The 12,013-nt window shown below is 37.8% G+C and overlaps 1 protein-coding gene across 3 annotated transcripts in view; it reads right to left on the bottom strand.

Moving 5' to 3' along the window:
• Nucleotides 1-12,013, bottom strand: part of SNX10 (sorting nexin 10) — a 77,818-nt gene that overhangs the window by 12,555 nt on the left and 53,250 nt on the right. For all 3 annotated transcript variants that reach the window (XM_007171513.2, XM_057550351.1, XM_057550352.1), the window contains exon 3: nucleotides 1,607-1,693. In XM_007171513.2, coding sequence (XP_007171575.1) covers nucleotides 1,607-1,693 — 87 coding nt within the window. The remainder of the gene's footprint in view (nucleotides 1-1,606; nucleotides 1,694-12,013) is intronic.

Genomic DNA, 12,013 nt, shown 5'->3' on the forward strand with positions numbered 1-12,013 from the left:
CTCCAATCTCCCCACCCATTCCTAATCGTACAACAATAGGTAGAAGCCTCTCCAGGATCAGGCTACACTGAGATCACTAATTTATTAAGTTCCTCTAAATCTAGTTGCTTGTTTCTGCTATCTATGAAGCCAAGAATATTTATTCATTGTCAGTTTATTAGCATCTCAGAGAAACACCAGAGCCACCACCAAATAACATGTGTGGAACCCATTATTTCTGGTTTTAGATGGACATTTCTGAATTCACGTCATGTTATTTATGTAGAAGAGAAGGATCTATACTTTCATTAACTCCCTGAAGATAATTAAATTTCATGCCGACTATAAAGTGTGTCATAAGGACCCACAAATTTTTTAGAGGAAGTCAAAAGGCAACTAAACAATTTCATTTCATTTTCAAATGCTTAGTCTTACATATTTGTGTTATAATTTTCCACACAGAATGCATATCTGGTGTGACCTCATGAGTAAAACCAAAACAAAATCAAAATACATGGCATACCCTGGCAATGGCCTTCAACACAATCATCAAAAAAAGCAATTCTGAGTTTTTACTTTATTTTCTAAGTTGGGGAACTTTGAAAGAAAAAAGGGAAGAAAGGAGAAAAAAGAGAAGTTTTGTGGGTGGTATCTGGGTACCCAATATACCAATGTAGCTATTAACAATGTGAAGATCAAAGGATGGCTAAATTTTATCTCACCTGCTCTATACAGTCACAGATAAAATCTGAGCCCATTTCTATGCTCTCAAGAAAAGTCTGGACTAAATTAGACAAAAGAAGTGACTATCTTCATGATCAAGGGCCAATAAACTATATACACCTGTGGGCCAAATCCAGCCACCATCTGTCTTCACAAATAAATTTTTATTGGAACACAATTACACTCATTCATTTACGTATTGTTTATGGCTACTTTCGCCCTACGACAGCAGAACTGAGTAATTTTGAGAGTCTGTATGGCCCACAAAGCCAAAGATATTTACTACCTGGCCTTTTACAGAAAAAGATTGCTGACCCTTATTCAAGATAATCAGAGGAGGCGACACACCACACAACACTGCTCAAGAGATTATGATACAGTACTATTTCCAAGTAAAGTAAATCATTTCTAGTTATTTACTTATCTTAATTACTCAGAATTGAGACTAAGGCAAAATAATTCCATATATTCATTTCCTACTTTCCTGTTCTACATATAAAACACTGCACATCTCTTTTTCCAGAGAACTCTACATCCTCTCAAAACCTAAGATTTATCAGGCAATATAGTCTCCAGAAATATGCTGTAACAGATCATAAAGAAATACCATTAATGAGCTCTAAAACCTCTTTCTGAATTTTAGATGTATTCACATCTTCATACATGAAGGCAATAAACATTAAAATACTAACAAAGGTACAATAAGGAATTCAAATAAAGAACTTTAGGAACCATTGTACTACTTCATTTAAGAGACAAGCACTAATTGTAATCATTCAAATTCAGTTCTTTGAATTAGAAAAATTTTTATAAATTTCAATTATAAGTATATCATAGTATCCCATCAAATGTATGCTACCTAAAAATTACTATGATTTCTATGGACTACTGACGGCATACTTACATGAATACATATCTCATAGTCAATATAAGAATGCCAGAAGTCCTCCTTCTGAATCCTAGGATCTCGAACCCAAACACTTACAAATTCCTGTAAGGGCATCACAAGCAAAGAAATAGGTTTCAGAATCGCAAGTAGGGCTAAGAAGGGCTGAGAGAAACGACTGTACAAGAACAAAACTGAAATGAGCTTTAACCGATGTGGTTGTAATCCTTTAAAAAACAAGAAGTTAATGAATCAGGCACCACAGGAAGTCTAAAAAGCGCTGTTGCCACAAATGGAATTTTTACAATAACGCAAAACCGAGCTGGTTGCACTTTTGGATAGCTTTACAGGTTATGTGAAGACAATAAGAACAGATACTCTAAAACTGATTTTTAATTTTGCATCATGAAAAATAGGTTCACATTTTTATCAAGTTTTAAAAGTGGTCATTTCTTACCTTCTTCATTTCTCTCAATTAAAACTATAGGCCCTGCCTGATAAATCACTTGCTAGAACACAAGTAAGAAAGAGTGGCAAAGGTCATGTGAAAAGCAAGCAAGGAGAGCTGAAAATGACTTTGTGTGTGCACCCCGACTTCCTGAGAATAAGCACTACTAACTTAGTAATAGAAAGATGAGCACCTTTGACACACTCTTCTATTTTAAAAATATACTTTCCCATGTAGTAAATCATTTCATCTTCATAACAACCTCATGTTATAGATAAGAGGTAGAAAAGTTAAAAAAAATACAAAGTAGATCATTTTGTTCCTTTTTAAAGATAATAAGAACAGGAGATAGGGGGTAAAATTTAAAATACAATATTTTTTTTAAAAAGTGCTCGTCACTAAATCAGCTTAATTTTAAAATATGAAAACATACAACCAAAAAAGTGTTATGTTTGGCACAACAATTCATTGCTAACTGTATTTCATTTTAAATATTTTAACTTTTTGTTTTGAAAAAAAAAAAGACTTCAGGGCTGAAATTTTAGGCATTTCTTACTGCTTTGCTTTGGCACATCTGAAAAGCAGGCCGTCAGCCCTCTAGAGCAGAAGAAGAAAAAAGATTATGAGGTTTTCTGGACAGAGCACCTCCATTCTGTTATGCAGATAATAAAATGAGAATTTTCAGGACAGAGGACTAAGAGAGGAGGAGAAAAATAGTCCACATTCCCTTAAATCGCTTTTGCCACCTATCAAGTTCACCTTCTAAAGTAATGCTTTGCTCTTGCATTGGAGACTTCTGCCCCACTGTTTGCCCTCAGTATATATACAGGGATGATGAGTTAATGTTCCAAAAAGTCTTATTTTAAAATCTTTTCATTATGTATTTTTAAAGTCATTTAGAAGACAGACAATAAAAACAAGACAACAATATAGCAATACTCTAAACGTTTTGGCCATTTTTTCTTAACAGTGTACTCTAAATTATAAGAGGGACTGTAAAGACAATTGTTAATAAGAAGCCCTCTTACATATAGTGTGATTGGGTCAGGGTACAGTAGATCCTGCCCAGAGGTGGAAATGAAACAGAACCCAGGCACCCTGCCCTTAGTGCGTGTGTGTGCGTGTAACTCATTTTCCCAGAGTGCTTTTCACACATCCATAGTTCTTAGAAGAAGTGAATCAATCATCAATGAATCAATGAACAGAAGGACAAATAGGTCAGGAATAGGAGAGAAGACCAGAATCCAGGGTAGACCACATCTAACCCTCCAAATGCCCCCAACACACCCAGGGCAAGGCAGAATGTTGACAAGGGCTGCCAAGGTTATCCTACCCCCGTTAAGCCAGCCTAAGGGAGAAGGCTGCTAGTCATCAGGTCACATGTAAGCCACACTCCCTCACAGGGTGCTGGCAGCTCCACTTTTCCACTGGAGAGGCAGAAGTGCTTGAATATCCCACAGGGGAAATTAAATATTTCCAACAGCTCAATGTTCCATATTAACAGTAGAAGATATGCACCTGTTATAGTGGGCCTCCACTCAGGTTAAACAAAAATGAAAAGACAAAGAAATGAATTTGTCAATTTTCTACAAACCTGTCATTTAAAAAAAGTTTCTGAACTAAAATTATAAAATCCACAGTTACCACAGCATCACAGACCCCTTGAACACTCAACATATTATTAATTGAAGATGGTAGTAATGACAAATAGTTCTCAAAAAAATCAGGACTTTTTTCCCCGTATTTGTTCACTACTGCCTAACTACTGACAGTCTACACTTTTGGTAACATGTCCCTTTTCATGGAAAGAGCATTGAAATTGTGGTCACAAGACCAGGGGTAAATTCTGGTTCACTTACTTCCTAAATTATGAAATTATTCACTGAGCCTCCATTTCTACATCAGGAAAATAGGAATGATGCCTGTCCAGCCCATCTCAGCTGTTGGTTAGGAGGATCAAATTTAAAAATACCTGTGAGAGCACTGGGAAAATTTTCATTAAGTGCTACATGAAAGTCAACTATTATTACATAGAAAGGAAAATGCTTATAAACCCAAAGCACAGAGGTCTTCCCATAGACCTTGGCAATAAGCAATTCAGAAAAGCTAATCCAGATGTATATCTTTTTTTAAGTAAAAATTTATTAATTTAAGAACCTAGTTGCAAATACTTTAATACTGTAATTTTTCAGGGAAAGGCAGAGTGACCTAAAGATTTCACAGAACTTGCTTGGAGCAGGCCCCTCATAATATATGTAAAAGGAATGAACATCATAATGAATACTGTAGATTCTACAGTAAAGAATCTACTTTCCTCATCTTAGTGGATTGTAATTCTTGGATTGTACCATTATTATTACTCATTATGACTAATCTTTATGTAGGAAAGATATGTTGAAAACATATTCTAAAGCCATGCTGGAAAAAGAATCTCCTAAGAACACAGCAATGCACTTTAAATGAACACTCAAAATTAACTGTGGTGCTAAGGCTCCAAATGCTTTTTCAATCCTGAAAATCTTTAACTTGGTTGAAGTGCTAAATGGCGAACTTTCTTCCTTCTCGTTCCCTTCAACGTTGCTGTTGCCCTGAGAGCCATCCCAGGCTGCTGTTCTTCACACCCTGTTAGGATTCCAGGACGACCTCATCCAAACATATGGTTTCAAGTGCTCAGCATGAGCTGATGATTCTCTCTCCATCCCAGCCCAGGCATCTCCCCACATACCCAGCCTCCTGCCTAGACAGCTCACTGGGAAATCCCACGAGCACAGAGAGTCCACACCCTTCCCACATCCTCCTCCGCATCTCATCCCCAGCAACCCCAGCCAGAAACCCAGAGTCCCCAGACTTCTCTATTTGACTCACTGACCACATCCTCCAGATTCACCCTTCTTTGATCCACCCACAACTCTATTCCCTCTGTGAGTGCTTTGACCCAAGGACTGCTTGCCCAACATTAATGCAAGGGCTGCTAATTGATCTCTGGGCCCATAATTCATCCCCTACACTAAAACAAGAATGGTTCCAAAGCACACATCTGATGATGCCCTTTTCCCGCTGAAAATCCTACAAAACCTGCCCCATAACCTTCAAGATCAAGTTCAAACTCTGTAGTTAGCACAATATAGCCTTTCATGATTTTCACTCTCCTTATCTCCAAAGGCGAAGCTTACATCCCCATACACAACATGCAATTTCACACCTGCATGCCTTTGAACATGCTGTTCTCTCTGCCTGCACTGCTGTCCTCACTCCAGTTTCTGCTTTTTCCTTCATCGCCATCATCTGGTTCTTTCTTTTATGTTCTGCTAACTCCAACCCATTTTCAAAATGCAACTCAGTCTCCAGAAATCCTTCTGGAATTCCTCTGGAAATCCTCAGATTCACCCAGTCTGATTAATTTGACTCTACTCCGAGCCCCTACTGCCTCTGGGCAGACCTTGGGCATCCTCCCTCTTCACCATGCCTTACTGCACTGTAATTACCTGCAGGCCTCCTCCACTAGATGCTAAGCTCCTTTAGGGTAGCTTAGGCTGTCCAGCATGACTTGAGTGCCTGGTGCACCCAATGCAGTCCATTAATATCATTTAATGAATAAATGCATGCCTGCAGGAATAAATGAACTGGCTTCAGGAAAAAAAACGATGAGATCAAACTTCAACTGAAATAAAAACCTCATCCACTTGGGTTCTTGGACTCCACGAATTAATGGTAAGTTATTTAGCAGCTGGTCTAAAGTTTATCTTAATTTAACAAACCCCTTCCTCTCAGGGTGTGCCAATTAACAGCACATGGCTACAAGAGCAGTGCTTAAGATCTATGAGAATCAACTGTTTCCAAGCACCCTAAAGAACTCCAGAAGCACCTATTTACACAGAAATAATTGAAAATCATTCTGAGAGCGCCAATAACTTGAGTCCCCTAAGACTTGTACCAGACAACAATTTGTTCGCATAGTTGGAGTTAAAATATGTACTTGAAAGTAATAAAAGTACATTTATTTTAAAATATTCTATAATTCAGATGGGCCCCCCTCCCCCAATCTGCAATTAGTAGGAATTAGTGAAGTTTCGCGATACTTCCAGCTACGAATAGCACACCCAGGAAGCCAAGGTTCACCTATAATCTCTTAATTAGACGCATCCCTCATGACGCTGCCCACCATCCTTCAAAGGAATGTTGACAGCCTGTCAGCCACAGAGGACAGCTCCGAGTTCCATAACTAGAATCATATGGATTTCCTATGAAAATTGCTTCAGTAGCAGCAGTTAGTCAATTTAATAACCTTATTAAACACTTTAATGACTTCTTGGGCCTAATGATTATATCTAGTGTGAAGGAAGAAGTCAGGCAGAGGAGAATTAAAAATTTAAGCTAACTGATCCCTGTCAAGCTAACTGTTCTCCATGTGAAAACAAAGTTCTGAAGAAAGAGAACTGCACTCTTTGAAAATCGAATTCCTGTGTTGTCTTATAATAATCACTCTTCAATTTCAGTGTACCCCCTTCCCTCCCCAACTCCCACCCCAGGTTCAACCTTTATCCATTTATCCATCTACCTCATCTTTTTTTCCTTAGCCCTGATATATGAGAATAAATCAACAATAAAAATAACCATACTGAACAAGGCATGTGCATGTGCCAGGCACTGTGGTTAAGTGTTTTATACATATTTTCCTTTCATCTTTATGACAATCCTAAGAGGTCAGTAATATTATCACTCCCTTTTTACAGATAAGAAAAATAAGGCTTCTTAAGCTTAAGCAACTGGCCCAAAGTCAAATGGCCAACAGGCTGAGCTAGGTTTCAAACTCTGTTCTGCCTTGCTCCAAAGCCTGTGCTCTCAAACATGTTCTACTGGGTGGTTCTTTAACAATAAATAATAAATCTCCGATTTCACTATATTTCCAATGTCACATAAGTGCATTATTTTGGAGAGGAAAAAATTATTTTCTTTGCTATTAGCTAAAACATCAGTTCAAACAACATGTTCTTCTGAAACTCTGTCCCACTAGCTTCTCAAAGGCCTTGTATTTCATTTTTATATTTCTAGCACCAAGCACAGTATTGGTACTCATTAGTAAGTGCTCATGAAATGTCTGAGAATTAACCAATTGATTATAAAGAAGATTCAAAAACAAAGGATGTACAGGTTCTGTATGCTGAAAACTATAAGATGCTATTGAAAGAAATCGAAGAAGTATATACTTCTTTGTATATATCTGTGTAAGTATATTCTATACTGTGTTCATGTATTGGAAGAGTCAACACAGTAAAGAGATAAATTCTCCCCAAATTGATCTATAAGTTTAATGCAATTCCTGTAAAAATCCCAGCAAGATTTTTTGAAGACACAGCTGACCTTATTCTAAAATTTACATGGAAAGGAAAAGACCCTAGAATAGTCAAAATAATTCTGAAAGAGAATAAAGTGGGAGGAATCCTTCTTCCTGATGTTAAGGCTTACTATACAGCTATAGTAATCAGGATAGTGTGGTACGGGTAGCGGGGCACAGGTCAATGGAACAGAACAGAAAACCCAGAAATAGACTTATGCAAATATGCCCAACTGATTTTAGACAAGGGTGTAAAAACAATTCAATGGAGGAGAGATAGCCTTTTCAACAAGTGGTTCTGGACCAACTGGACATCCCCAGGCCAAAAGATGAACCTTGACTTGAACTTTGCCCCTTACGTAAAAATTAACTCAAAATGGACCGTAGATTTAAATGGAAACATAAAACCATAAAACTTCTAGAAAAAAACATAGGAGAAAATCTTTGCGACCTATGATTAGACAGAGTTCTTAGACTTGACACCAAAATGATAATCCACGTAAGGAAAGAGAGCTAAATTAGACCTCGCCAAACCTAAAAACCTTTGCTCTGCACCTCCTGTGAAGAGGTTGAAAAGAAAAATTACAGGCTGGAAAATATCTGCAAATCACTCATCCCTCCAAGGACTTGTAGCTAGAATACATAAAGAACTCTCAAAACTCAACATGTAAAAAAAAACAAAGAATTCAATTAGAAAATAGGCAAAACACATGAAGAGGCATTTCACTAAGGAAGACATACAGATGGCAAACAAGCGCATGAAAAGATGTTCAACATCATTAGCCATTAGGGAAATGCAAATTAACACCACAATGATATGTCACTACATACCTATCACAGTTTCTACTATTTTTATAGTACAGTAAACATAACTGTGTGTTAACTGTAAAAATATTCTTATTACAAAAAGATGAGTACAGACAAAAGCTAACAAACAAAGAATCTCTAGGTGTTAGTATTAGTTTTTCATAGCCTTGATGAGAATCTTCTACCACAAAAATGAAAACTTGTTTCATTTTGTGCTCACTTTCTCAGGCCATTTTTATCCTATTCCAAAGAATATACTCATTTTATACGTTTATGTATTTGAACTGGAGACTCATTCATTCAATTAAAATGTATTGAGTCCTGGTTCAGTGCGAGGCACTGACATTTAACCAATGTCTTATTCGCCAAGGTTCTATCCAGGACTCCCACATAACAATCTCAAAACTAAAATTTAGCCCCTTTAACACACTATACATTCTTTACAAATAACATGCTTGAAAGGCAGAAGGAATGTATCAAGTAACCTTCCTTTATTTCCTAATAATATTTATGACAAATAACCTAAAAGACATACTCCAAGGAATGTTACTTGTCACTTTATAGCTTTGAGTGTGTTTAAATGCCGTTCTCTGGCAGTTTTGAACGATGACTTTTAAGAAAGCTTTTATTACGTCGGGATAAATAGCTGTGAATGAAATTCAACTAGGCCTGCCTTTTACATGACTTATAATAATTCATGATGTTACGAGTTTCTTTACACAAGCAGTGTCCAGAATTAAGGAGAGTTACCTTTTGGTATTTCATAATACATTAGTGGAAAAAACTCATCTTTTACAACAAGAAATAACTGCCAACCTGTGTTAAACTACACCACAAGGACACGATCAGCAAAATCCAGAATGTGAAAACATCTATAGGTCAAAAGATGCAGTTTCTTCAACAAATAAATTGCACAAGGGGGAAAATGGGCAGAATGAGAGGTTTTAAGCAATATATTAACCACATGCAATGTGTAGTTCTTATTTGGATCATGACTAGAACAACCAAATATACAATTTTTTTTTCAACATCATCAGGGAGACTTGAACACTGACTGAATATTTGATGATATGAAGGAATTAATGTTAATTATTTAAGGTGTGATAATGTGGTTTGTTTCTAAGAAGGGTCATTTGTTATAAATGCATACTAAAATATTGACAGATGAAATTACACTATGCCTAAAATTCGTTTCAGATAATTCACTGTGTGGTAGCAGAGGGAATGGGTGACAGTGGGGCGACAGCTTGGTCATGAATTAATAACGTGTTAACTCTTGAACCCTCAGGTACATAAGGGCTCATTATATTAGTCTCTCTACTTTGTGTATGTTTACAATTTAAAATGAAAAGTTAAAACCAGTAAAGGAAGAGAAGGAAGGGAGGAAGGGAAGAAGGGAAGAGGTCATCTCAAGGGGACTGCTTTACGAAAAGAGACACATGTGGCACTTGAAAGCGAAAGTAAGTCACAAACATGAATCTGAAAGCGTTAACCATGAGTTCAACAGGTACTGACACCGTTAACATAATGACATCCTAATACTTATCCACATTTGAAAAATTAGATTTTTTCATTATTATAAAAATAAAATACGTATGTGGTTAAAGAAAGAGAAAGAGATCATTTCAAGTACAGATGAGAACACCATGAAAATGAAGTCCCCCTCCTACTGGACTTCCAGTTTCCTGTCAGCCTATCTAGGACTTTTATATACTTTTTCTATTATACACATAATTGGCACATACATGTATATATATGTTTGTGTATATACATGTATATATAATTTTTAATGCAAATGGGAGCACACTGTAAATACTGTTTTGTACCTTGGTTTATTCATTGCACAGTCTTTTAGAAATCTTTATGTGTGAGCACATATAATTCAATGTTATCTGTTTTAAAACTAACTGTTTTAGAGCAGTTTTAAAAATACAGAAAAATTGTTCAAAGACAGTAGAGAATTCCCATATATCCCATACCCAGTTTTCCCTATTATTACATCACGTCACATAGGCAGGGAGGAAAGGAGGAAGGAAGAACAAATTGAGTTTTGGGGATTGGGAAAGGGTCTTGTCTTGTCACTTCCCTTCAAAGTCCCCAGCATCGCAGGACACCAGGTGGAGGTCTTGCTTATGGGATATTCTTTAACGTTATTCACTGGTTCCAGCTCAGTCAGTTTCCAATCAGAAATCAATATTAAAACCATGCTTTCCTAGAGCAAGCCCAAAATGTTACCATCAATCAGTGTAAGTGTATCTTGAACACTTAAATGTTAAGCTTAGAGCCAACACATCCAAAACAGCAGCACATCCTTCCCACCTCTCCCTGTAGGGCCCTGTGTGGCAGGGTCCTCATGGTGCCTGGAACTGTCCCGGGCCCACTTGGGTCTGCTCCACTCAAGGGATCTCCTGCCACGGAGCTTTGGATTTACTGTCACTCAAGTGTCAATAAATGCTAATTGCCATTATATCCAATATAAAGTATGTACATTTTGAAGGAGAAAAAACTCTTATACAAAAGGTATGAATCTCTAAAGGTAGAATTCAGCCATCATGATCCAGGAGAGTTGGGGAGATACACACACACACACACACACACACACACACACACAGAAAAGAGGTTTCAGCCCACCCTTCCAGTCACATCACATATGAAGGACTATCCCACTTCCACCAAGCAAGCCCTGGGCAGAGACACAAACACAGTTCCTTGGAGGGGCTAGAATGTCAGACTCCATGAAAGAGTGTAAACTGCTTATTTACCTACCACATAAGATGAGCTCAATGTGGCTGAAGCCAAAGGTCCTTAGTGATGCAGGAAAATCAACCTGTTCATTCTGGGTGTTAGAATATAAAGAGAACGAAAACGCCTGGCTCCACACAAGACGCCGTCTGAAACGCGTTTCCTGTCACAGCCACCTGCCTTTTCATTAGGGTTCTGAGTTCTGTCTCATTAAACAGAAGAGTTGATTCAGTTGGGTCCACCTAATTACTCTTATTAAAATATGTAACCATAATATTTTAATTGTAAATTAAAGCTGCATGCATGAATGAATCTGAACTCATTTTAATTTTACAATGGCCCAATGCCAAGGCCTTTTTACAGGGAAGATCCATCAGCATGGATACTGCTCTCGTGGGAGTTCAAACCAATGTGCAAATGGAACATGTTTAGCTAACAAGGGAGCCTCTCCCTCCCTGTTCTCCTCTCTCTAGATTTATTGTGGTAATAAAGCTATTTTAACAAGAGAGACTGCAATCGACTCCCCACTCTACCCACCCCATCTTTAAAAAAAAATTTTTTACCAAACTCCTAAGCTGGCACTACCAGCTTAGGTAGAACCAAGATGTCAGTCCTGGGCCGTTTGCATCTTGAACAAGGATGGTAACTAGGTCTCAATTCACATGTCAACCTTACGATTAATTAGCAATGTCTCCTGTGGGCACCAAGCGCAAAGGGCTTACACACACGCTGCCCCCTGGTCTAGATTCTAGAACAATCAGTGATATTGCATTCAGCTCTTACATATGCAGTTAGGTGGGACTTGAATTATTTTCCACTAACCAACCACCAGCCACCAGGATATTTAAAGGGTCAGCCAAAACCTCCTCCACTTCTAACTGGCATTAACTACAGGGTGCTGAGATAAAAATATCTTGATAACTGAGGCTTTAGGAAAGCCTCTCCTTGACTTCTAAGCTGAGGCCTGAAAGATAAGAAGTCGTCAGCCTGTCAAGGTGGTGTGAAGGCTGGGGAGAGAGATTATTCCAGGCAGTGGGAAAAACATCTGCGAAACCCCAGGGGCCCAGGGCACACAGAGCAATCAAGTTTCCAA

The sequence above is a fragment of the Balaenoptera acutorostrata genome, chromosome 7 (assembly GCF_949987535.1).
Source record: "Balaenoptera acutorostrata chromosome 7, mBalAcu1.1, whole genome shotgun sequence".
In the NCBI taxonomy this organism is placed as follows: domain Eukaryota; kingdom Metazoa; phylum Chordata; class Mammalia; order Artiodactyla; family Balaenopteridae; genus Balaenoptera; species Balaenoptera acutorostrata.